Source organism: Erythrolamprus reginae, chromosome 1, assembly GCF_031021105.1.
Source record: "Erythrolamprus reginae isolate rEryReg1 chromosome 1, rEryReg1.hap1, whole genome shotgun sequence".
Taxonomy (NCBI): domain Eukaryota; kingdom Metazoa; phylum Chordata; class Lepidosauria; order Squamata; family Dipsadidae; genus Erythrolamprus; species Erythrolamprus reginae.
The window spans coordinates 313438739-313465416 of NC_091950.1; the positions used below are offsets into that span (position 1 = coordinate 313438739).

At 40.3% G+C, this 26678-nt stretch overlaps 1 protein-coding gene across 5 annotated transcripts in view; it reads left to right on the forward strand.

Moving 5' to 3' along the window:
- Positions 1–21359, forward strand: part of MYB (MYB proto-oncogene, transcription factor) — a 50198-nt gene extending 28839 nt beyond the window's left edge. For all 5 annotated transcript variants that reach the window (XM_070733560.1, XM_070733562.1, XM_070733561.1 and 2 more), the window contains 4 exons: positions 373–498; positions 2518–2628; positions 3608–3712; positions 19933–21359. In XM_070733560.1, the coding sequence (XP_070589661.1) occupies positions 373–498; positions 2518–2628; positions 3608–3712; positions 19933–20049 (459 nt within the window). In that variant the 3' untranslated portion in view covers positions 20050–21359. The remainder of the gene's footprint in view (positions 1–372; positions 499–2517; positions 2629–3607; positions 3713–19932) is intronic.
- The last annotated feature ends 5319 nt before the right edge of the window (positions 21360–26678 follow it).

A 26678-nucleotide genomic window follows, 5' to 3' on the forward strand; every position in this document is an offset into this window, starting at 1 on the left:
AGAAGGCATGTCTGCATGCAGCCTGGCCAAAGTGAAGGCCTGTCAGAATTTCAGAAGTGATAAAAAAGTAAATAGGAAGCTAGTGAGTAATTTAATGATGTTTCTTGGTAAACCCATTTTCTTTGGGAATGAAGGAACATGACTGCACTTGGCTATAACAAGCCAAGAATGCATGCCGAAAGATAGTAGGATCAAATTGGATTTAATTTAATTTGCGCCTATAGTGATTGAAATATAGATAATACCATTTCTTTTTCTGAGGTCACATTGGATTTTTGTGGCAATTTTGGGAGCACAACAGCAAATTTCTGGGGTTTTGCTCTATTATAACTCATTTTCTGCTGTTCATGTGCATTTCTCTCTTCCTTTTAGCCTCAGACACCAACTCACCTGGTGGATGACCTGCAAGATGTCATCAAACAGGAGTCTGATGAATCTGGTATTGTATCCAGCCTATGTGAAAATGGTTCTCCTTTGCTGAAGAAAATCAAACAAGAGGCAAGTTAAACCATATTTACTTAAGATTACATTAAGCTCTGTTCAGTTTGCCAACAAGTGCTTCTAAATCGCTTTAGGCACTGCCTCATCAAATCAACTTTCGCACCTTACTTTCAGAAAAGAACTTGTTATTCCAATTTAAATTTTAAAGAAATAATCAGAAATGAATCAGAATATTCAGAAATGGTTCTAAACTTTGTTTAATTGAAAGTAACCCATGAAGTTGCCAATAGGAAGTCCAATGAAATTTAATAATTCTATAAAAATGGCATAGTATACTGTTATTTCTGACTTCTAATTTCATGTAATTCCACGATGCATATAGTGAAGCATATTTCACTACGGCTTATTTTACTCTATCTATTAAGATTAGATTATTTTGGGTATCAGTAGTAGAGTAATAATTTGCATTTAACAAAACATGTCCAGGCTTATAATCCAGTTAATGAAAAGACATCTTTCAACATAGTATGCAATCTTTAGTAGAAAAGAAATGCCTTTGAAATCTGGCTAAATTCAAGTTATATCAATCAAATAAGAGCAAGTTTAAATCTGTTTAAAGTGAACAGATCCTGAGTGCCGGAGTTCATTGTTAGAGGTGTTCATGACACAGGAAATCCATTTATTTCAAGCTTGGAACGGATTTGCTCCATTCATAATTCTCTCTCAGAAGGATTTGAATTGGCTTGTTCCTTTGGAATAATTGAGCACTTGAATGTTCTGCGTTCCTTCTGAACAAAATGCAAAAGTATTCTAATTATTCCAGTTCTAGTAACTTATTATCAGCTGTTAGTTCCTTACTTTTCACTTTAGGGCAAGAAGAGTAAGCAAGTTGGTGGCCATATTGACTAATGTTTATATCCTAACTTATGAATACTTAGCCAAGGACAAGGTTTTTAACTGAAAACATTAATGTAAAATACTTAAGAGACAATAGGAATGCAGTTCATCAACTGAGAAATCTATTTTGATTAATATCTGTTATTACCCACCCATTTTTGCCCATTCAGCTGAAAGAAATATTTTCAATTTCTTAAAACAAACTTTATAGGGCACTCAGCCAACAGATTGCAGGACAAAAAGAGCATATTATTAATATTATTTTTAATTAGTATGTTTTATTTTTTTTTATCTTTTGTTGTAAATCTTTTTTCTTTTGCTGTTAGCTTGACAGCTAAGAATAAGCCAACTGTATCTTTTATTGATGTTTTTAATAATAATTTGTTTTTAATAATAATGATGATGTTTTTGCTTGCATAGAGGGGTATCAAGTGACTGGCGTGGAGAGAGGGGAGGCTGTTAGTGCTTTTGAATTGCATAAATAACACCACATTATTTATGCAATTAAATAACATAACATTAAAACAAGTTCTAAAAGCATGCATATTCATGGCAAATTTGAGCAAGCCAGTGTTGCACCAGTAGTATTTACATTTAAATGGCTTATGCAGCATTAATAGTATCTATGTGAAGCAAAGCAATGCACGCAAACATGCATCGCCTACAGCAGTGTGGACCCACCACTGCACCAGTGTGGACCCACCAGATGAAAACTCAAATGTCACCTTTTTGAAAAGCAATAATTTAACAGGCAGCTCCAATAGTCTTCTACCTGTGTTCATTGTTTCTTTTCAACACTTCATTCCTGTATTACCCCACATAAGCTAAAGCAATAGCATCAAGGAGATAATGGGCTCCCGCTACTCTGCTGGTTAAGGTGGAAAAGACTTGAAGAAAGCAGGCTAATCATAATTCATCAAAGAGCCCAGTCCAAACACTCAAAATGCTTTCATGTTGGAACAGAACAGTGTGTTTTCTTTCACACTCACAACACCAAAAACAGCTGTTTCAAACTTGAAACACTTTGCTTATCTCTGTTGCACGGTGCAGCTCAGGACATTGAATGCTGACCGAATTAGAATTTGGTGCCAAAGCTTATGTCAAAATGCACTTGCTGTTAAGCAAGACCGAATGTGTCAATCAACTCTATTTTAATGTGGCTTATGTTCCTGCCTGCAGGTGGATTCTCCAGCAGGGAAAGCAGAAAACTTCCTTTGCTCCAATAGTTGGGAAGGCGAAGGGTTAAACGCACAGCTTTTCCCATATGCCTCATCAGCAGAAGATGTGCCTGTATGTATTAATGCCCTACATCTCAACATCTAGGGTGCTTTTGTTGTGGTTTTCGTTTGTGCAACCTTGATTGGTCCGAGGCCAAAAGAAGAAAAGAATACCCCATATCTGGGCACTCCTCTTAAAAAGATTTTTTTTTCCTTTTCCCTACTAGTTTACAAGTAGCTGTTACCCTTCTCAGTAGCTACTTCAGGATGATTGTTACCTGCCAGCTTTTAGTCCTGCATTATTTAGTAGCCATATTGTTAATGTGACTTGGTTTGATTGCATAACATCAGTATAATGTCAGTTAGAAATTCACTTTAAGTTCTTTAAAAAGTTCTGTCAGATAAATATTGTGACAATTTAGAGGACTTTGTAGAGCCTTCTCTGTGGCGGCCCCGGCCCTCTGGAATCAACTCCCGCCAGAGATCAGAACTGCCCCCACCCTCCTTGTCTTTCGTAAATTGCTTAAGACCCACCTATATTGCCAGGCATGGGGGAATTGAGACACCTCCCCCAGGCTTATATAGTTTTATGTATGGTATGCTTGTGTTGTATGGTTTTTTAAATGATGGGTTTTTAGATGCTTTCTTTTAAATATTAGACTTGTTACATTATCACATTGTTAGTATTATGGTTGTGAGCCGCCCCGAGTCTGCGGAGAGGGGTGGCATGCAAATCTAATATATTATTGTTGTTGTTGTTGTTGTTATTATCATCATCATCATCATCATCATCATCATCCTTGGTTTATAATCACTTGTTCAGTGACTGTTCGCAATTACAACAGCAGTGAACAAGGGGGACTTAGGACCCAGTCTGCAAAGTTGCAGCCATCGCAGTATCCCCATAGTCATGTGACCCCACTTCAAGTGTGGAAAGGAGGGTGGAGAGAGAGAACCAAATAGTCCTGTAACGCTATATCATAAATACTCCATTCAGTATTATGCATCATTCTTACACTGTTAAGATTTTATTGTGGGTCTTTTTCCTCCAGAATCTGCTGACCAGTTCACATTTAAAGATGCCTTCATCAGAAGAAGACAACAATCATAAATTATTCACATTTCATAGAACTAGATCGTCAAATAGCCCCCTTCAGGTAAACATTTTCATTTTGTAAAATTCCATAGATAATCCTTGAACTTCCCAATAGAGAAATTATTTAAATTCAGAGAATACTCTGTAAATGTTGAAGATCTCACTTTTATTGTATAAGGAGGAAATGTTGTAGATGTGTTTGTATAAGTATTTAACACAAACCTAATTAGCTATTGAATCCAGTATTATTGACCAAGTAGACTATTTCAGGAACAAGAAGCTCTTAGGAAAACTTTATAACTGAACCTGTTGACTTTTCTTGACAATAGTGGAAAAATGGCATTCTTTTCTTCTGCAGTCGGGGGGGGGGGGAGTGATTTGGGGGTGCCCTGTTGAAGTGTAAAGTAAAAGGATGCCAAGGAACATTGATACTTTTTGACTCCTCGTTTCCGGTGTCCTTGTTTTTGTAACAATATGAACTTCCTCAGATCAGGTTATTTTCAACCAGATAACCATATGAAACTCAATTTGAAGTTTTGAGTTGAATGGAAGAGTAGCAAATCTTGCAGGATTGGCTTTTTGCATCATCATCATTATTATTATTATTATTATTATTATTATTATTATTATTATTAATTAGATTTGTATGCCGCCCCTCTCCGAAGACTCAGAGCAGCTCTCAACAACAATACACAGCACAAATCCAATAATTAAAAAACAGTTTAAAACCCTTAATATAAAAACAGTCATACATCACAGACAAACCATACATAAAACAGAATGACCCGGGGGAATCAATTTCCCCATGCCTGACGGCAGAGATGGGTTTTAAGGAGTTTGCGAAAGGCAAGAAGGGTGGGGGCAGTCCTGATCTCCGGGGGGAATTGATTCCAGAGAGCCGGGGCCGTCATAGAGAAGGCCCTTCCCCTGGGTCCCGCCAGATGACATTGTTTCGTCGACGGGACCCGGAGAAGGCCAACTCTGTGTGACCTAATCAGTCGCTGGGATTCGTGCGGCAGAAGGCAGTCCCGGAGATAGTACAACTCAGACTTGTTCTGAATGGCAATGAGAACCTAATGCAGTAGTACCAGACCTCTTCAGATAGACTCAAAAAGAAGTTCTCAATACAGAACCACATTGGTAGTCTGCATGGAAAATACCAAGCCAGCTGGATCAGAGCTCTGACTTTTTAAATTAGCTTCCAATAGAAAACTGATGCAAAAACCTTTGCAGTACAATCCTGTGGATGTCCACTCATAATGAATCGTTTTGAATTTAGCAAGGTTATTCCTGAATATTTGGATATACATTGCATTTTTTTAATAATCATAAGAAAAACCCTGGAAGATGAAACCAAAGATCCGTGTCTAGTTTACTATCTAGTTTCTCACTGCAGTCTGCTAGATACCTACAGGAAGCATGTTAGCAGAACATAATGATAAGAAACAATTCTCACTGTTCAGGACAATCTGGAGTAAATACTGTAGACAAGATTAGATTCACGTGCTTCATTCTTGTTCCGACATAAAATGGCCTAATGATGAAAATCTATTTCACCTATTAAATAAGTGATAATGCTTGAGCGTGTCTCGTAGGCATAACACATGGAAATTTGCCTCCGGCTTTCCTATTTGCAAATATAAATTAGACAACAATTACTGCTATGCTGGCCAAGTTCATGAGAATTTATTCTTAATCACTTCTACAAAGCTGAGCCAACAGAATATGTAGACTATTTTATTACTGCTATTTATGTAAATAAGTACATTAGAAACAATTATTCCCTAAGTAAATGAAATAGAAATGGCTTGTTACCTTAACTTAAAGTTGGCATTGGATTGTTATTTCTTTAGTGTGAACTCACAAATGAGAAATAAATGGCCTTTTTCCCATTCCAGTTCTTGGGTAGCCAGAGATTTTTAGACTGGAAATCTGTGTTTGTGTGTAGTTGTTTAAATAATTGAATGTGGGAACTCGGATAGTGTACTTCCTGATCCATTTCCCCTTTGTAATCAGGAGATAGTAGCTGTTAAGTAGTCCATTCAATGGCTTGATGGGCTGGATCACAAAAAGGGAAAATATGTTTGTACGTGATGTTTCCTCCCTTTGTTAACCTAAAAAGATGATGATCGCTTTTGAGACCTGTATGGGAATGTACACAGAAGCTAAATTTCCTACTCTCACAACTGTTCCAGGCATAGTGGCACAATCCATTTCTTTAATACAGCTTTCATTGTGTTTATTCTTCCTTTGGTCATTTTTCCTATCTCTGATAAATATCACTTTATAAGGCCTTGGCAAGGCCATACTTGGAATACTGCATTCAGTTTTGGTTGGCACAATGTAAAAACGATGTTGAGACTCTAGAAAGAGTGCATAGAAGAACAACACAGAGGATAAGGGGACTGGAGGCTAAAACATATAAAGATTGCTGGAAACTGGGGTGGGGTGGGTTCAGACTGGTTCGCCTGAATCAGTAACAACCCACTGATGATGTCACTGAACTGGATCAGTCGGTGCTGTTCATCATTTTTTTGAAATTTGCTTTTTGACTTTTTTTCCCTTCTGAGCATGCGCAGAAGCAGAGTTCTGCACTGTACATGCAGACACCATCTGTTTTTCGGGTTTGGGGGTTTTTTTGCTAGGCGGCATAGGAGGAAGCGAACTGGCAGCGAGGTAAGTTAGAACGCCCCTGCTTCCAGGGTCCCCCGTCCCACGCCCCCTTTGGCTCCCAGAGTGCTGTAGGGAGGCTTGCTAGGCCCAAAAGGAGTACAGGGAGTGCTTCCAAGGGAGAGAAAGAAAGAAAGAAAGAAAGAAAGAAAGAAAGAAAGAAAGAAAAGAAAAATCCTCATTGTTTGGGGATCCCCACATTCATTGAGTTGAGAGATTATATTGCAAGTGGCTGCTAAGATATTCTCAGACTAAGCTAATCAACAGTGGAACTCTTAAGAATGCCGGATGATCAATGGGCATGTTCTCAGTTTCAAAATGTCTGGCTTTTCTCCCTGCTACCAAAGACATTCTGGGGTTCTTCACAGGAAGAGGGAAAGGGAGAGAGAGATAAGAAAGAAAGAAAAAGAAAAAAGAAGGGAGAGAGAGAAAAAAGAAAAAGTAGGAAAGACAGAGAGAAAGAAAGAAAAAGAAAGAGGAAGGAAGGGAGAGAAGAGAGAGAGAGGAAGGAAGCACCACAAACCCTGCCACTAGACTTGGCTTCAAAAGACACTTTGAAATATCACAGCAATTTAGGGCTGGAAGATATCTCGGAGGTTATCTAGTCCAATCCCGTCATGCAGCAGGAAATCTTACATTGTCTGGATTATTTTGGTGCCTCTAACAGAGAGAAAAATTGCCAGAAAGAAAAAGGAGTTTACTAGGACAAGACTGCTATACAGAGGAAAGCAGAGATACTGTAGTTCTTAACTTATGACCACAATTGAGCCCAAAATTTTGGTTGCTAAGCAAGAGCGTTGTTAAGTGAGTTTCACCACATTTTTTTCAACCCATGACATTTCCTGGCTCTAGCCGTGATTATGCAAGCTAGGGAAGAACATCTGAAGGCATGTGTAATATACTAATGTAAAGACGTTATGGTTAAATGTGTGGCAGAAAGTATCCTCTGGGTCTGATTTTCCAAATGTGTAGTTTTGGAAAAGGGGTGTATATGAGTGTGTGTGTACATACACGTACCCTATATCATACAGTATATGTAGTAGATAAGGTATCTTTTTGGGTGCCTATGTGTAATATGTATGTACGTACATATATGGCATATGTACATATGATTAAATAGTGTATTTTGGATATTCAGTAGTAGTAAATACACAAGGAAATTGTATCTCATTGAGGCGAGTAGAGCCCAGTTACCCTAACCCTAGAAGTGAATGACGTCACGTTGGCCACACCCAGCCAGTCACATGACCACAAAGCCATGCCCACCATCACATGATCATCAAGCCACACCCACAGTGGTAATTTAAAAAATGGAACTGGGTATAACTAGTCTTACGAAAAGAAGGACTAGGGGGTGAAATGATAAAAATGTTCCAATATCTCATGGGCTATTTGGGCTATTTCCCCAAAGCACCAGAGAGTAGGAGGAATGGGTGGAGATGCATTAAGGAGAAAAACAAACAAGTAAGAAGAAATTTCCTGACAGTTAGAACAATTAATCAGTGGGACAGGCTGCCACCAGAAGTTGTGAATGCTCCAACACCGGAAGTTTTTAAGATGTTGGATAACCATTTGTCTGAACAGGTGTAGGGTTTGCTGCCTAAGCGAGGGGTTGGACTAGAACAATGTTTCCCAACCTTTTTTGAGCCGCGGCACATTATTCATATTTTCAAAATCCCGGGGAACACTGAAAGGGGGGGGGGGGCGGGGGGGGGGGGGCTAAAGAAAAGTTTGGACAAAAAAAACCTCTCTCTTCCTCCCTTTCGCTCTATTTCTCCCTCTTTCTCTTTTCCTTCCTTCCCTTCTTTCTCTCTCTCCATCCCTCTTTCTTTCTTCCTCTCTTTTTTGCTCTCTTTCTCTCTCCCTCCTTCCCTTCCTCTATGTCTTTCTCTCTCTCTTGCTCTCTCTCTCTCTTTCACTGTCTTGCTATATGTCTCTTTCTTTCTCTTTGCCTCTCTTGCTATCTCTCTTTCTTTCTCTTTCTCTCTTTCTCTCTCTCTGTCTCTCTTGCTATGTCTCTCTTTCTTTCTCTTTCTCTCTCTCTGTGCCTCTCTTGCTAAGTCTCTCTTTTTCTCTTGCTATGTCTCTCTTTCTTTTTCTCTCTCTCTGCCTCTCTTGCTATGTCTCTCTTTCTCTGCCTCTCTTTCTTGCTCTGTCTCTCTCTCTGCCTCTCTTGCTATGTCTCTCTTTCTCTCTCTCTTTCTCTCTGTCTCTTTCTCTGCCTCTCTTTCTTGCTCTGTCTCTTTCTCTGCCTCTCTTGCTATGTCTCTCTTTCTCTGCCTCTCTTTCTTGCTCTGTCTCTCTCTCTGCCTCTCTTGCTATGTCTCTCTTTCTCTCTCTCTTTCTCTCTGTCTCTTTCTCTGCCTCTCTTTCTTGCTCTGTCTCTTTCTCTGCCTCTCTTGCTATGTCTCTCTTTCTCTCTCTCTCTCTTTCTCTCTTTCTCTGCCTCTCTTTCTTGCTCTGTCTCTTTCTCTGCCTCTCTTGCTATGTCTCTCTTTCTCTCTGTCTCTTTCTCTGCCTCTCTTTCTTGCTCTGTCTCTTTCTCTGCCTCTCTTGCTATGTCTCTCTTTCTCTCTCTCTCTGCCTCTCTTATATGTCTCTCTTTCCTTCTCTCTCAGCTGACTGCAAGCGGGAGCCCTGACGGCGGCAGCTGGACGTGCTGCTGGACACCGTATATGCCAGGCCCGCAGCGCCAGCATGTACGACGTCTAGCAGCACGTCCAACCGCCACCGTCAGGGCTCCCGCTTGCAGTCAGCTGAGAGAGAGAGAGAGAGCGCTCCCTCTCGCCGCCGCCATCTCCCCACGACTGCCTGCGGCCACTGCGGCCGCCCCCGCCCCCCGCTCCCATCGCCAGTGCCCTCCCGCCGGGCCACAAAGGAAACTTGCCGTCGACGCAGGAGAAGCTCCAGCTGGGCGGGGCGCTGCCGGTACTTCCGTCTTGGGGCTCCCGCTCGCAGCTGTCAACCGGCTCCTGCTCGATGCCGCGGTTTTTGGCGCTCTCCTGCTGGGTCCCAAAGAAGGAAGGCGGGGAAAAGGCGCGAAGAATAGAGCTCTCCTTCTTTCTTTCTTCCTGCCTTCCTTCTTTGGCGCCCAGCAGGAGAGCGCCGAAAACCGCGGCATCGAGCAGGAGGCGGGGGACAGCTGCGAGCGGGAGCCCCAGGACGGAAGTACCGGCAGCGCCCCGCCCAGCTGCAGCTTGGCGGCACACCTGGCCATGTCTCGCGGCACACCAGTGTGCCGCGGCACACCGGTTGGGAAACGCTGGACTAGAAGACCTCTTGCGGTCCTTTCCAACTCTGTTATTCTATTCTATGTCAATACACAACCATTTTGGTGTGTTTCTTTGAAGACACGAACTAGCAAAAGAAATGTTATGAGGCTCCTCAACATATTCTAAGCTCATGTAATGAAAGTGCTTTAGCAGTTATCTCCATTGCCTATAGAAACTTAACAATTCAGATGTAGAAGTGGAAGGGTGGGATTCTGTTTGAAATAAACTTTTCATAGAAGTGTTGCTCGAAGATAATATTTTTCTGCAAAACCACCATAATTCAGCAAAACCCACCTTAGGGGCTCTGGAGGTCATAATAATTTTTAAATGACTGTATGGAGAAATAAAGAAGAGCTGCTACTATCAGAAGAGAAAATATCTTAAACTTAGACTAATTGATTGAAAAGTGTTGGTTTCTTGGACAGCTAGATAAAAAGTGTTGGTTTCTTGGACAGCTAGATAATTTGTTCATTTTATTACTCTGGAATATTAAGAAAAATTAAGAAGAATTCAGCTATGGTACATTCAATGTGCAAAATCATTTCTATATATTTTCAATATACATAAATGAATGAATGGACACTATAATATTTTCTTCTTGTACACATATATAATAAATTTGAGGTATATTTTAAAAAAACATTTTACTGAAAATATTTGGAGTTTACTAGCATGGACAATGACAGATGAGAGAAGACTGGTTTGACCCAGCATTATTTCTTGAGTATTTATTTGCAGGAAAATGTAATATGTGAACCGGCCATTGTGTTGAGTAGGTTTAAGAAAGCACTTTTGCAGTCTTGCTTTTACTGCAGTGTTTTCCCTGGAGGTTCACTTTTACTTAACTGGATATCCCAGTTAAACTCTGGAGAGTTTGTTTACTGTTCACTCTTCCCTGGGGCAACAGAAGACACGTTACAGGATAAGTGAGATTATTTTGTTGCCAGAAGAAGGAAATGCAGATAGGATTAATGATGTAACAGAATGAAGTAAGAGTGACACAGCTTAAAATATTCCATGATTTGATGGTAATATGTGAACATAATAATAATTAATAATAATAATTTATTAGACTTGTATGCCGCCCCTCTCTGAAGACATCCTTTGTTATCCATATTTTAACTTTTTTTAAAGTGCTAACAGGAAGTTTGCTTTGAAAAAAGAAATGTGTTTTGTTAAGAGGGTGAGAGGATAACAGTGATTGCCCACATTTTCATAGGATCCGTGGTCAAAACATTCAGGCCGCCTTGGATGGGGCACCACCAAGTTAAAAGTAGCTCCAACTAAACTGTATTGAAAAGAAGGAAATAGAAACATGAAAACCACTGTTGCCTTGATCTGTGTATGGCATTGTCACATGGCAGTTAGTGAAAATGTAGTGGTTTATGGTAAAGGCCATTATTAATGAGGGGAGGCTTTAAGTGAGTGGAACCCTAAGCATCTGTTAGTGAGCATCATTAAGAAGGAAGCAGTGGGAATACCTGGATGCTAATGTTGACTAACCAACTAGCATTCCTGCAAGAAAACCTTCCCCATTGTGAGAATGCTTCAAGATGGATGGATGGTCCTTGCCCTCATCACCTCGAGGTTCGACTACTGTAACGCTCTCTACATGGGGCTACCTTTGAAAAGTGTTCGGAAACTTCAGATCGTGCAGAATGCAGCTGCGAGAGCAATCATGAGCTTCCAAAGGCATGCCCATGTCACACCAACACTCCGCAGTCTGCATTGGTTGCCGATCAGTTTCCGGTCACAATTCAAAATGTTGGTTATGACCTATAAAGCCCTTCATGGCATTGGACCAGAATATATCCGTGACCACCTTCTGCCGCACGAATACCAGGACCGGTTAGATCCCACAGAGTTGGCCTTCTCCGGGTCCCGTCGACTAAACAATGTTGTCTGGGGGGACCCAGGGGAAGAGCCTTCTCTGTGGCAGCCCCGACCCTCTGGAACCAGCTCCCCCTGGAGATTAGAACTGCCCCTACCCTCCTTGCCTTTCGTAAACTCCTTAAAACCCACCTCTGCCGTCAGGCATGAGGGAATTGAGACATCTCCCCCTGCCCTTTAGAGTTTATGCATGGTATGTTTGTTTGTGTGTATGTTTGCTTTTAATAATGGGGTTTTTAGTGTTTTTTAAATTATTAGATTTGTTGTACATTGTTTTATTGTTGCTGTGAGCCGCCCCGAGTCTACGGAGAGGGGCGGCATACAAATCTAATAAATAAATAAATAAATTACAATTCCAAGAATTCTATAGGTAGCATGGCCATTTATCATTTATTCTGGGACTTCGGATATGTAGTGCAGGAAGGCATCCAGACCAAGGATGGCTGCTGTAGGACTAGATCATAAAAACCTGTCTTCAAACCTGCCTAGAAAATGCGTCACTGTTTAGGCAGTGTGTTTTCCTTTTGCGCAATCATCTCAAGAAGACAACTAGGGGGAACAAAAACAGTAGCATTCTGTTCACTATAGGAAGCAAAAATGTGTTGGTTTCAATAGTGTCTCCTGGCCCCTGTAAGCAAGTAAGCTCAAGTCATAATTTCAGAGGGTGTGGAAGTTTTCATTAGTGTCTAGCATTGATTGTGACTTTTCCTTCCCTTTCTATAGCATCCAAAGCTTTTGTCTTCTAGCACCCTAAGCATCCATGCAATTACCGTTTTTGTGCCTTGGAAAGAAATAGCTTCTTTCTTCCAGATGAACTTTTATTTTATTTCTCTTTAATATCATTTAATGTTATAACTTCATATTATAAAATGAGCAGTTAGCAATCTCAGACCATTTCATAAAAAATAAATAGACCAGTGAAATATTACCAGAAGTCAAGAAAGACTATTTAACATACATCTAACCTTATGAAAAGAAGGACTAGGGGAGACATGATAGCAGTGTTCCGATATCTCAGGGGTTGCTACAAAGAAGAAGGAGTCAAGCTATTCTCCAAAGCACCTGAGGGCAGAACAAGAAGCAATGGGCAGAAACTGATCAAGGAGAGGAGCAACTTAGAACTAAGGAGAAATTTCCTGATAGTTAGAACAATTAATCAGTGGAACGACTTGCCTCCAGAAGTTGTGAATGCTCCAACATTAGATAGAAGTTTTTAAGATGCTAGATAACCATTTGTCTGAAGTGGTGCAGAGTTTCCTGCCTAAGCAGGGGGCTGGACTGGAAGACCTCCAAGGTCCCTTCCAACCCTGTTATTCTGCTCTATCCTATTTTTAAAATGAATATGCCTGTATGTGAATAAACAAGTATGACATTAATAGCTGAGAATTCCAAGGGCTCGTGTGCAAAACCAACTTCTAAACAGAAACAGAAACATAGAAGTCTGACGGCAGAAAAAGACCTCATGGTCCATCTAGTCTGCCCTTATACTATTTCCTGTATTTTATCTTAGGATGGATATATGTTTATCCCAGGCATGTTTAAATTCAGTTACTGTGGATTTATCTACCACGTCTGCTGGAAGTTTGTTCCAAGGATCTACTACTCTTTCAGTAAAATAATATTTTCTCATGTTGCTTTTGATCTTTCCCCCAACTAACTTCAGATTGTGTCCCCTTGTTCTTGTGTTCACTTTCCTATTAAAAACACTTCCCCTCCTGGACCTTATTTAACCCTTTAACATATTTAAATGTTTCAATCATGTCCCCCCTTTTCCTTCTGTCCTCCAGACTATACAGATTGAGTTCATTGAGTCTTTCTTGATATGTTTTATGCTTAAGACCTTCCACCATTCTTGTAGCCCGTCTGGCCTATTGTAACATTTGAAAGTAGCCGCCCCGAGTCTACGGAGAGGGGCGGCATACAAATCTAATAAATAATAATAATAATTCCCAGCTCCTATGAGAGCTATGTGAATATTTTTATATAGAGCTGCATATGGTAACTAATACAATGCATCTGCTTTAGTATTAGTTCCACAAAAATATTGGTAATATTACAAGTGGCATAGCACTCTCAGCCTAGGTAATGAAGAGCAAGAAAGTAAGACCATCATTACTTTAAACTTTGTCAAACACTTTGAAAGGGGAGCTATTCGTAAATCAACTATCTCTGTTTTTGTTTGCTTACAGACTGCCAAAGTTGTGATGAGCCTTAGGGTGTGACAATGCCTGGTAATTATCAGGTCACAGAGTGCTTGTAAATGAATATCAATCCTTACTCATTTCTGTAGGTTTTAGATAAAAAGGTCAGGGTACTGTTTACATTATATATCATGTGAAACCAGGACATCAGTCATAAAGGGACTATTTATCATTTTGGAATAACATTTGCCTTCTCCCTACCAAACAATAAATCATATTAAAAACGTGGACCTGGTACCTTAAAGCTTCTGTAAACCATTTTATAAAACGTTCAAAGCTGAAAATGAACATACGTTCCTGGACCATTTGATCCATTCTCTTTCAATTTTTAGATACTAGAGTAAAAATTGTTCAGGAGTTGAGTTGTCATCAATCTCCAGAGTCTGAACATATAATTGGTTGCATTACACCATAGCTTTTACAGATTATTGAGAAGTGATGGTGAACCTTTTTTCACTCGGGTGCCCAAAGCACACATGTGCCCACACCCATAATTCAATCCCCATGTGCATGCCATTCCCCCCCTCCCGGCGCATTCGTGCACACACACCCTGCTGCCCCATTTGGGGGGAGGGGAGTTTTATCCTCCGCAGGCTCCAGAGGCTTTTTTGGAACCTGGGAAGGGCAAAAACAGCCTCTCCTGCCCCTCCCCCAGCTCTTCGGGGGCTGAAAACACCATCCCAGAACCTCCGTGGGAGCCAAGCTTGCATACCGGCAGATATGGCTCTGTGTGCCATTGATTCACCATCACGGTTATAGAGTGTAAAAGAGGGAACAATTACTGTAGCCTTCCAGTCATCAGCCATGAATGCAAACTTCACAGTCACATTTGGCAAGTTGCACAGCCACTCCTTAAGTGTAAATCATAACCGTATTTTAAGATTTCCCCAGTTATACAGTGTTCCCTCGATTTTCGCGGGGGGATGTGTTCCAAGACCGCCCACGAAAGTCGAATTTCCACGAAGTAGAGATGCGGAAGTAAATACACTATTTTTGGCTATGAACAGTATAACAAGCCATCCCTTAACACTTTAAATCCCTAAATTGCAATTTCCCATTCCCTTAGCAACCTTTTAGATTATTACTCACCAGGGTTATTTATTAAAGTTTATTAAAAAAATATTTATTAAAGGCGGACAAAAGTTTGGCGATGACATATGATGTCATCGGGGTGGGAAAAAACGTGGTATAGGGGAAAAACGTGAACTATTTTTTAATTAATATATTTTTGAAAAACCGTAGTATAGACTTTTCGCGAAGTTCGAACCCGCGAAAATCAAGGGAACACTGTATAATCTACATTATCATCCTTACTATTTTTTCAGTATTCTCAAAGCGTTCATTAGTTTCTTTTGATCAGTTTATTTCTTAGACACCAACATAGTCCTATACATATCTCTGATACACACTTTCCAGCCTTCCCTCGTGTCTGTTTCATTGGAAATCAATTTTATCAGTTTTGCTTTTAATTCCATTCATTTCTGCTTGTGATTTTTATTTAACCGTCTGCTCTCGATTTTTAATTTTCCTTAAAATCTCTCAGGGTTTTTTTTGTCTTGTTCTGTTTGAAAGTTTATTTTCGGTTATCTTGCTCTATAAACATACCATACGATGCCTTTTCTTTTTCCATCATTCACACTCTAGTATTCATTTTGTTAAATAAATTTTTCATATTTTCTGCTGAAAGACATGTGTCTTTAATATTTTTTCATACAAGACTCATTCTTTTTTCTTGCAGTTTTCTTATTTCCTCTGCTTTTTTTCCTTTCCACCCCCCCCCCCCAAGTTTCACTCTTCACGCTACAAAAAATTAAAAATGATTCAGAAATTTTTATCACCCATGAATTCTTTACTGGTTCAGTCTTTCATCATTATCCTTTCAACAATCACATTTTCAGATTTATATTCATTCTTTTGCCATCCAAATAGATCTAGAACCAAATCTTCAAAGCAAACAGAAATACAGTGCACATAATCATCAAGCAATTACCATTGATTCAGAGTGTTGCAGTTTTGCCCAAAACTCATTACTTGTTCTCACATATCACTGATTTTAGAGTTTCTAGTTCCGTATGCAAAATGTGTATTTGTGCATTTGTGCTAATCCAATTTTCTGCAGCAGATTAGACAAAATCAGATAATAGTTTATGGCATAGGTTTTATCACAAAATTAAACTCACACAGTCACTTTCTGAATGTATTTATCAATTTATCCGTTAAATAAGATCTGTTAAATTCTTTCTCTTAGTTTGATAGATGGGCATTTTTGGCCAGTTTGTTCTGGATATGTATTTTGGTCAATATTCTTTGTTAAAAGAATAAAACCTGCTAGCCAATAAGTAGAATGGACATGGAACCCTTTTTTCATGCCCTATCCCCCTATTATGTCAAGGAGCATCCACCACCACTGCCACTACTCTCTGCAGAGCATACCAGAAGCTCATCATTTTCTATGGTCAGAACCATTTTTGGGTTTCCAGTATCCTTTACAAAAAGAGATCAGTCATTCGGGCAGCAGCTGTTACTTCCCCTGAGCAGATCTGACTCAGTAGAGTTACACAGTGTTGAAAATTACTGGAAGTCTAACCAGCTTCTTAAGAGAGTGGAGGCTGTCTAGTGAAATCATGAAGAGGAACAGCACTGTGGTATATCTGTGTGGTAAAATGTATGTCACACCTGCCCTTGACTGTGGTTTGCAGAGGATTATGCTGTGTAAAAAAAAAAAAACTATTAGTGGGAAGGTGCTGTTTTCCAAATCCATAGCTACATATTTGGACTGTTTTTGACATGAAGGTTGATTGCTTAATGAGAGGACTACTGAAGACCAAAGAAGAACTAAGGGAGAGATATAGATCAGGGGGGAGACGCATAGTTAACTCAGGTTCACATTAGAGGGTTAAATTCTTGGTCACATCACTTTTCTTCCGTAGGGATTTAGATGATTTTGATTTGTTTTAATTTTATGGAGTTTTATATCTCTGATATGGAGTTTTATGGTATCTAAAAATCAATTCTTGGTTAAATTGTATTTTAGTTCTGCAGCATACTCAAGATAGTAATACCATTGAAAAAAAATGATAAATTTTATCTTTGTCCAATGCTTGCATCACACCACATTATTTTAATATGGGAATGTCCTGATTAAGGACCATTACCAAGCTCTGGAATAAGTGTTGCTTTATGGGAAAACTTATTTTGATGGAAGTATGGTATAAATGGCATTGGAGATTGCAATCACAAAAATCTTTCTACAGCTTGGATGGCCAATGAATGACCACGTTTTTAAATATATATACAGCCGTACCTCTACCTACAAACGCCTCTACTTACGAACTTTTCTAGATAAGAACCGGGTGTTCAAGATTTTTTTTTTTTGCCTCTTCTCAAGAACCATTTTCCACTTACAAACCCGAGCCTCCAAAACTGTACGAAACATACGTGGAAAAGGCGGGGAGAAGCCTCTGTGGGGCCTCTCTAGGAATCTCCTGGGAGGAAACAGGGCCTCCACCCTCCCTGTGTTTTCCCCAATCGCACACATTATTTGCTATTGATTCCTATGGGAAAAATTGCTTCTTCTTACAAAGTTTTCTACTTAAGAACCTGGTCACGGAACAAATTAAGTTCGTAAGTAGAAGTACCACTGTATGTAGTATTCCATGCCATAGTGCAGTGATGGCGAACCTATGGCATGTGTGCCACAGGTGGCACACGGCGCTATATCTGCCAGTATGCAAGCCATTGTCCTAGCTCAGCTCCAATGCACATGTGCGCATCGGCCAACTGATTTCTGGCTTGCAAGGAAGCTCTGGGAAGGTGTTTTCGGCCTCCAGGTAGGCGGGGGAGGGCATTTTTGCCCTCCCCAGGTCCAGGAAAGCCTCCAGAGCCTGAGGAAGGTGAAAAATGGGCCTATCGGGTCCACCAGAAATTGGGACACCAGCTGTTTCTGGTCTCCAGAGGGCCTCCGGGGGCGGGGAAGGCCATTTTCGTTCTTCCCAGGGATTGAATTATGGGTGTGGGCACTTGTGCATGTGCGATAGTGCACGCGCACAGGCTTTCGGCATCTGAGGGAAAGAAGGCTCACCATCACTGCCATAGTGTGTATCTTTTCTGCCATAGAGATAGATGGTTGTGGGTCTTTGCAGGTTTTGTAATTAGGATTGCTGAAATTGCTGCTGTGAATGTACCAGTTCTGATTGCCCACCAGTAAATTTTAACAAGTGGATTAGAAGAAAGCAATACTTATCGCTATCAACAAATTCCATAGTATGTTGACATTTTTGTCCTTCCTGATGACTGGAGGCAGCAAGATACAGTTTGCAAGAGTACAAACAAGTTTATCATTTTCCAGCACAGTGTTGTGATGAGTTTTCAATCTTTGTAAACATCGCAAGCACAGACTATAATTAAAAAATGTGTTTCTATTGGCAGGCCTTTCACTTTTCACCCTACATTTCTCTAGGGAAGACAGGCCCTCCTTTTGTGCATTAATGTAAAGATTTTGTTGCTTCTTTCTTGTTTTAGAATATTCTTAAGTGTTTGCTCGGTTTTTATATACTGTTTTTTTTTCAGTTCAAAACATGCAGAATAGATGGCAGTTCTGAAAGTAGCAGCAGTCTGCTAAAGCACACAATGCCCAGTGTCTTAGGGACCAAAGCCTAAAAACTTGAAAGGGCCCGTACAAATATAATTATAATAATGTCAGAGTAGGATGAGGAGAAGTAGAAGAAAGATTCCAGGCATGTATTCCCCTACAGCATACTATAAAAAGCACATAGGAAGTTTTGCAGTTGTTACTTCTGCTCTTATGCATCAGAGAGCCTTAAAGGATCTTAACACCCAAGCAGGGTAATATAGAAGAAGGCAGTCTTAAGATTCACTGGTTCCCTTAGCACAGGACAATGGAGACTGCTTCCATGTTGAATTTATCATGCATTTTATCATAACCCTGAATTTCATGTTGCCTGCTGCACCCTATGATTCATGTAGTGAATAAATAACCACATTGCAACATCAGAATTATTCTCATAGAAATGTCCTAAAACTAACATGATATCCAGATCAAAAGCAACCAATAACAGTCATCTGTTTAGAGCCACAAAACAGAAATTTGCTCCTGCTCACATTCATAAAGTTTAATAAATGGTTGAGAAGACATTATAAACTTGTCATCTTCTGCCATGGGTCCTATGATTTTAGCAATTTGTAATAGAAGGCCTCTGGAGAGAATAATGGATTCCTAATCAAAACATAATCTTACGAACAAAGCAGATTGGAGAAAGAGTGCCAAGTTAATTAGAAAGCTGGTAACAAATTAGAATAGGTTTCTGGAGGTTAGGGTTGAGCTCTTCTAGACTGGTCTTTACATGACCATGTATGTGTCCTGTATGCGCCCAGTGGAGGACTGTTGCCAGTATAGCTAATTGCATGCAGCTCTGTAGGTCTGGCATGCGAGTGCGAGATTGAGCGCAATTTTTCATCCCCATGCAAGATTTTGCTACCTCCACAGGTGCAGGAAGCAAAATTGCACTTGATCCTACATTTGTGCCAGAGATGCGGAGCTGCGCACAATAAGCCCTACCGGCAGGAGCCCACCACTGATTACGTCCCCTCTTTGAGCACTGTATTGCTTCCCAAAGGGACCCTGCTTATGTGTTTTAGATTGAAATCCATTGGCTTCCCTTGGGACATCTAAGACCACAGACAAGTGATGAAACATGTACAGTGTTCCCTCAATTTTCACGGGTTCGAACTTCGCGAAAAGCCTATACCACGGTTTTTCAAAAATATTAATTAAAAAATACTTCGCGGGTTTTTTCCCTATACCACGGTTTTTCTCGCCCGATGACGTCATATGTCATTGCCAAACTTTCGTCTGACTTTAATAAATATTTTTTTTAAATAAACTTTAATAAATAAACATGGTGAGTAATAATCTAAATGGTTGCTAAGGGAATGGGAAATTGCAATTTAGGGGTTTAAAGTGTTAAGGGAAGGTTTGTGATACTGTTCATAGCCAAAAATAGTGTACTTACTTCCGCATCTCTACTTCGCGGAAATTCGACTTTCGCGGACAGTCTCAGAACGCATCCCCCGCGAAAATCGAGGGAACACTGTATTACAATTCCATACCCTTGATTCCTGTATCTGAGGTCAAGATGCATATACAAAAGGCCAGGGCTTGTGTCCTGACACATTCCAATGTCATTCTACCCTGTTTCTCAATTCCTCTCTCTTCTTTTTGTCTTTAGCATTTTAGCAACACGTGGGACTCAGCTTTCTGCGGAAAGATGGAAGATCAGCTGACTTTTTCCGACCCAGCACGCAAATACATGGGCGCATTCTCAGCTCGAACTCTGGTTATGTGAAAGCCAACAAACAAGCGTTGCGTTCTCTTTTTTCAAAACACTTAACAGTTGATTTAGTTTTACCATTTCTTCTACATGGGAGAAAAACATTTTTTGTATATTTGTTTGTTTGTTGTTATGGTACAACACTTGGGAGCAGCACAAAGTGCATACATTCACAAAAGCATATATTAATCAGGTTGGAATTCACCCAACTTTAAAAAGGGAAATGGACAAATCAGCGTTCTTTTACACTGATGATGCTTTACTGTACTAAGTTATCAGGCATTCAGTTTTACACAGTTATTAATAATGCAGATTTTTTACAACACGGTGATTTTACATGATTAAAAATGTTTGGTGAGATCAAGTGCACAGTATTAATTCAGTGAAGAGTGGCTACCTGAGTTCCAGTGCCAGTGAAAATGTTGTCTAGGTTTTTCATTTTGAGAGCTGGCACTCAAATCAGTAGCTTATGCTAAAATCATTGAACAAATGTCTTGGTCTGAAATACTGCAAGAAAAGCATTACTGCAAATGCTACTATAAAAAGTTAAGGCAGGGCATACCTTGTTTATAAATGCTCACTTACCTTTAATTATTTGAAGTACTGTTCTACTTAATGGAGATCTAGATAGCTTCTCCTTTTTTATTAAGAAAAGCTTGCTTTTTTATTTTTATTTTTTATTTTTACTGTATGAAGCATAGTTTTATGAAAACAAATTATATTTTTATTCAGTAATTTAATTTTGTAAATGCCAAATGGACTTTGGGTTGGGTTGTGTTTTTTTATTTTTATTTGTAATGTTCCTTGCTGCTGCGAACTGGTAGCATGTAGATGGACTACTAAAGGACCATAAAGTTTTATATATATATAAAAATAAAACCCTAGTCGGGGAGCAAGTAGCTATTTGACTATGCACTAGCATTTCTGATTTTTTGCAATATTGTTTTGAGGCTCCCTCTTTTCTTGGACAAGCAATATTTCGAAACACTTATTGAGAGTTTTTATGTGCCTACGTGTCTGTATTTTCAAAGGATTTGAAAACATAGAATGCAGATCTTTAGCATTTTGGGAGAACACAATCTTGCTTACGTCTTCAATTATTGTCTCATGTTTAAAGATTCCTACTTGGACTCCGCACAATTCAAAAAGAAAATTATGGCCTTGGGACTGCCATATCTGATTTTTTCTCAGTGTGAAGAGAAAGTGGCTTCTTTTTTTTATGTCAGACACTGCTGCCTTAATAGAATTACGTGCAGCTTTGTCTGCCCTTTTTATAATACACTGTACTGCCTTGTAGATAAATAAAGTGTGGCATTTTGTAAAAATTAACTGTTTGTTTATTACCTTAGATAAGCTGGCATTTTAGCAAGCTCATCAAAAACGTCATTCGACTATATCCATTTGTTCTGTTGGGTTTGAAAAAAAAAGACTAGAATGTGTAAGCTTCACCTATTTTAAGTCGGAGCTGTTTCTGCCATTTCAAAACTAAAATAACCAAATTCTTGTTTCATACAATACGAGTATGTAGAGAATCGTCTATATTCTCATGGGACAATATGGCAAGGTTTTAATCATTTCAGTCAGTTGAGATGGTGAAACTGCAACTCAGATGTACATTTTTCTGAACCTGCATGAGTCCACTGTACCTTATAAAGAGTAGCCAGAGATACAGAGAAGAAGGTACTTGTGGATCCAAAGTACCCTAACCTGCTTTAATTACAGCACATCTCTAATATATGTTGCGTCTGGCTCACATGTTTTATAATCCATGGTTTGCTTAGCCTTGATTAAGTCACAATTGGAGGGTTCATACAATAAATAGACATAAGACACCAAATGCTTTCTGATTAGGGCAGTGAAGGAATAGAACTCAACCATCTCTCAAAACAGATCGCAATGTTTTTGTGTAATCTATCCAAAGGCCATGGTGGTAGGGCAACAATTTGGGAAGATCTATTGCTACATGACAAACACATTTAAACTATTTTGCCCTAATTTTTTTTTCATAGAGTGTAAAAAAAAAGTAGAACTACCAAAACTAATTTAAGGGCCCTTGAAATTTCTGATATCTATATACAAAAAAAGTGTCTTATTTCAAAATTTCTAGTTAGCTAGTGGAACCAGATCATGAAGATATAGGATTGGAGTTTTGATACATAATATTCCTATATTTTTAAGAGATGTTTTGTCCAAATCATTCAACACAGTAAAAGCCAAATAAGACTGGACTGTAGTTGTTGAGCACAGAATGACTTGTAAAAGATGATTCGATACAATTTTGGTTTTAATTATAATTGATATGTGTTGCAGCTTCAGGAGAATTTGAAATAATCTCTGAAAAAGTAATGATAATCCAGCCTTTGCAGAAAATAATACAAATTACATGGCATAAACCAATTCCCAACCTATCCATGAGAATATTGCAAGATTATTAGGAACAAAAACCTATTTTACCATATAGTAATGTACTGTGCATCTTTCATATCAAACATGACTAATTATTTACAATATAATTTGTTCCATTTTTAAGTAATTCTCTATAAACATCAAACAGGCATTACACCAAGTTTTCAATGAATTTTATTAAGAACTATATTAAGCAGATCAAAATAACATGAATCTAACACAAAAATACATTAAAAAAGAAATATTAAAAATTAACTCACCCAAAAGGAGAAATAGTAAGAAAAATAAACTTTCCCCCTTTGTCCTCAGCAAGTATATTCAACATTACCTTATTAAAAAACTAAATACCTCCATTCCATACCTCGACCCATTTTCTATGAACTCATCTCTAAATCTAACTCTCCGTATTAATCAACAAAGGTGCAGTAAAAATTAAAATGGCTGACTACAAAAATATATAATACTGTTCCACTTAATCTACCATGACATGGATCTACCATGGATTATTGTTATATGCTGTTTTATTCTGTTGTTAGCCGCCCCGAGTCTGCGGAGAGGGGCGGCATACAAATCCAATAAATTAAATAAATAAATAAATAAACACCAAATAGAAATAATTATTGTTATACAGTGATCCCCCGCTCGTTGCGAGGGTTCCGTTCCAGGACCCCCCGCAACGAGCGGGTTTTCGCGAAGTAGCGCTGTGGAAGTAAAAACACCATCTGCGCATGTGCAGATGGTGTTTTTACTCCCGCAGCGCAAGCGAGGAGCCGAAGATTGGGGGCGGCACGGCTGTTTTAAAACGTCGCCGCCGGCATGGGGGGCTTCCTAGCAGCCCCCCAAACCCGGGTTGGGGGTCCGGGGGGTGCTGGCAAGCCCCCATGCCGGCGGCGACATTTTAAAACAGCCGCGCCGCCCCCAATCTTCGGCTCCTCGCTAGCGGGCAGGCAGGCGGCGGACAAGCCGTTCGCTGGCGCTGGCTGTCGCCGCTTTCGATCTGAGTCCTGGAGCGAATTCGCTCCAGGACTCAGCTCAAAAGCGCCGACAGCCAGCGCCAGCGAACGGCTTCCTTCTCCGCGCTGGCTGTCGCCGCTTTCGATCTGAGTCCTGGAGCGAATTCGCTCCAGGACTCAGCTCAAAAGCGCCGACAGCCAGCGCCAGCGAACGGCTTCCTTCTCCGCGCTGGCTCTCGCCGCTTTCGATCTGAGTCCTGGAGCGAATTCGCTTCAGGACTCAGCTCAAAAGCGCCGACAGCCAGCGCCAGCGAACGGCTTCTCCGCGCTGGCTCTCGCCGCTTTCGATCTGAGTTCTGGAGCGAATTCGCTCCAGGACTCAGCTCAAAAGCGCCGACAGCCAGCGCCAGCGAACGGCTTCTCCGCGCTGGCTCTCGCCGCTTTCGATCTGAGTTCTGGAGCGAATTCGCTTCAGGACTCAGCTCGAAAGCGCCGACAGCCAGCGCCGGCGAACGGCTTCTCCGCGCTGGCTCTCGCCGCTTTCGATCTGAGTCCTGGAGCGAATTCGCTTCAGGACTCAGCTCGAAAGCGGCAAGAATGAACGGCGTGGGCGGGCGAAGGGCGGGCGGCAGCGAGGAGTTTGCGTGGGCGGTAGGGAAACTCCTTGCTGATGCCCGCTGCTCGCCCTCCCGCCAGCAAGAGGGGGAAGACCCAGGGAAGCCGCCCAGCAGCTGATCTGCCGGGCCCCATCTACGCATGCGTGCCCATAGAAAAAAAGGGCACGCATGCGTAGATGGTGTTTTGACTTCTGGGTTCAAAAATCGCAAATTACCCTGTTCGCAATGGTTGGGGACGCAATAACCGGGGGATCACTGTATTACAATGCATGCCACATCTCTTAATATATCAATATTTCGTGCAAATACGTAAGAGGTGGAATTAGTGTTATGATATTTCTTCATTGTCCTCTGGTCACCACTATCAACAGTCTAAACTGATGTTCTTTATCCATTAAGTTTTTGAAACCTCATAGTTGAAACCTTGAAATGGCAGGTTCAAGAGAGTTATGTTCAGGAAATCTTACTCATGCTGATGCACAAAAAAATTTCAATAGCATGTTGCAAAATATCACTACTCATTTCCACCATTATTAACTTAATTGGCATTTACTTCTTCCATAACTACCTATAAAGATAGATTATATGATAAGAAAAGACTGATCCGTAAACGTAGATACCAATTAAACTACAACCTGATTGTGGTGTCCTTATTAACTCAGCAGTGTTCTCTCTAAATTTTTTTGGGGGTGAGCGGAAAAGTATAGTGTCTGAGCGGCAGTCCCTTCGGGACTGGGCGGCACAGAAATAATAATAAAATTTCCCTCTCGGCTTCTGGGCAGGTTTGGAAAACTCTGAGTTGATGATGATTTTTAAGTGAGCGATTGCTCACTGCTCAGCTTAGAGGGAACTATGCTCATGAGTGTTACATTTTGAAGCAAATGGAATGGATCCTATTGGATGAGTGATCCTATAGTCCAGGTGTGTCAAACTTGTAGCGTCATGTCATCATGTGACGTATCACTTTTCTCTCCACTAAAAGAGGGGTGGGGATGGCCAAATCTTGAGGCATTTGGCCTGCCAACTGCGGGATTTGACACCCCTGCGCTAGCCATTCAAAGTTGGGCAGATCTGGAGAAGTGGAAAGCGAAGCCCTTTATTCCTCATCTGTGACATATAACTAGAGAAGTAGAAAAACAGGGTGAAGGACGGGTTAAGCACTGCAATAAATATTGCCTTTCCCCTGCTACCTGTTAAGAAGTTTGGCAACTATTCAGGTTCTCAGACTAGAACTACTCAGATGAGTTGTAAGTATAATAAAATATCCCAGCTGTACCGTAGTAAAATAGCCCAGCTGTGTCTCTTCTAAGTGTCCCTTCTTAAACCACAATTCTTTGACATATTTTTTAGCTTGGTTTGTATTTCACTTCCTTTTTTACCTGTACAGTAGATAGAAAAAGTTAGTTCTTAGATAGCCACTTTGGCTTAGCCATCAGTGTTAGATTTCCCCAATGACCACACTATATTATTTTAATTTGATAAATTTAGATACTCCTGTCCTCTGCCTATCTTTTTTTTTCATATATCCACACCAGAGAATTGCATAGCATTTTTCAAGAGCATAAAATGAAGATACTATTATAACTCTTCTGCCGCATGAATCCCAGCGACCAATTAGGTCCCACAGAGTGGGCCTTCTCCGGGTCCCGTCAACTAAACAATGTTGTTTGGCGGGACCCAGGGGAAGAGCCTTCTCTGTGGCGGCCCCGGCCCTCTGGAACCAACTCCCTCCAGAGATTAGAATAGCCCCCACCCTTCTTGCCTTTCGTAAGCTTCTTAAAACCCACCTCTGTCGTCAGGCATGGGGGAACTGAGATATTCTTTCCCCCTAGGCTTCTACAATTTATGTATGGTATGTTTGTATGTATGATTGGGTTTAAAATAAGGGTTTTTAGCTGCTTAAGTATTGGATTGTCGCATGTTGTTTTTACCACTGTTGTTAGCCGCCCTGAGTCTACGGAGAGGGGCGGCATACAAATCCAATAATAATAATAATAATAATAATAATAATAATAATAATAATAATAATAATAGAAGAAATCAGCAATAGCAAACTATTAAGAACAAATAGTCATAGCTGCTGGAAGGGGGGGAAATACAAAAGCATACCATATATGCCACACAGCTCTGGAAGGGAAGGTGGAATATAAATCTAAATAAGCATATTTTAAAAAAGGATAAGAAATTGTAGACATATCTATCAGCATTATCTAGGATTATCATTGTCATACCTCCTGCATGTTTTATCAGAAGGAGTTCAACAATTCCAAGAGAGATTTAATCTAATCTAATCTAATCCAATATTTTAAAAGTTTAATTGGGAACCCTAATTACTCAAAAACAGGTTTATATTCCTGGAATATGCTTCTAAGAAAGCAATGCAGTTGTAACAAGCCTTTAGTTTCAATAGCAATTGTGGCATAAGAACATAAGAAGAGCCATGCTGGATCAGGCCAAAGCCCGTCGAGTCCAGCATTCTGTGTCACCCGTGGCCCATCAATTGTCCTTGGGGATCTTGAGCAGAAAGAGAAGGCAAACCCCTCCCTTTGCCTTGACCCCCAACAAATGGTACTCAAGGAAATCCTGCCTGCCTCAACCAACATAGAGGCGGCACATGGACATCCGTTTCAATAACCACCGATACACTTGGCATCCATGAATCTGTCTA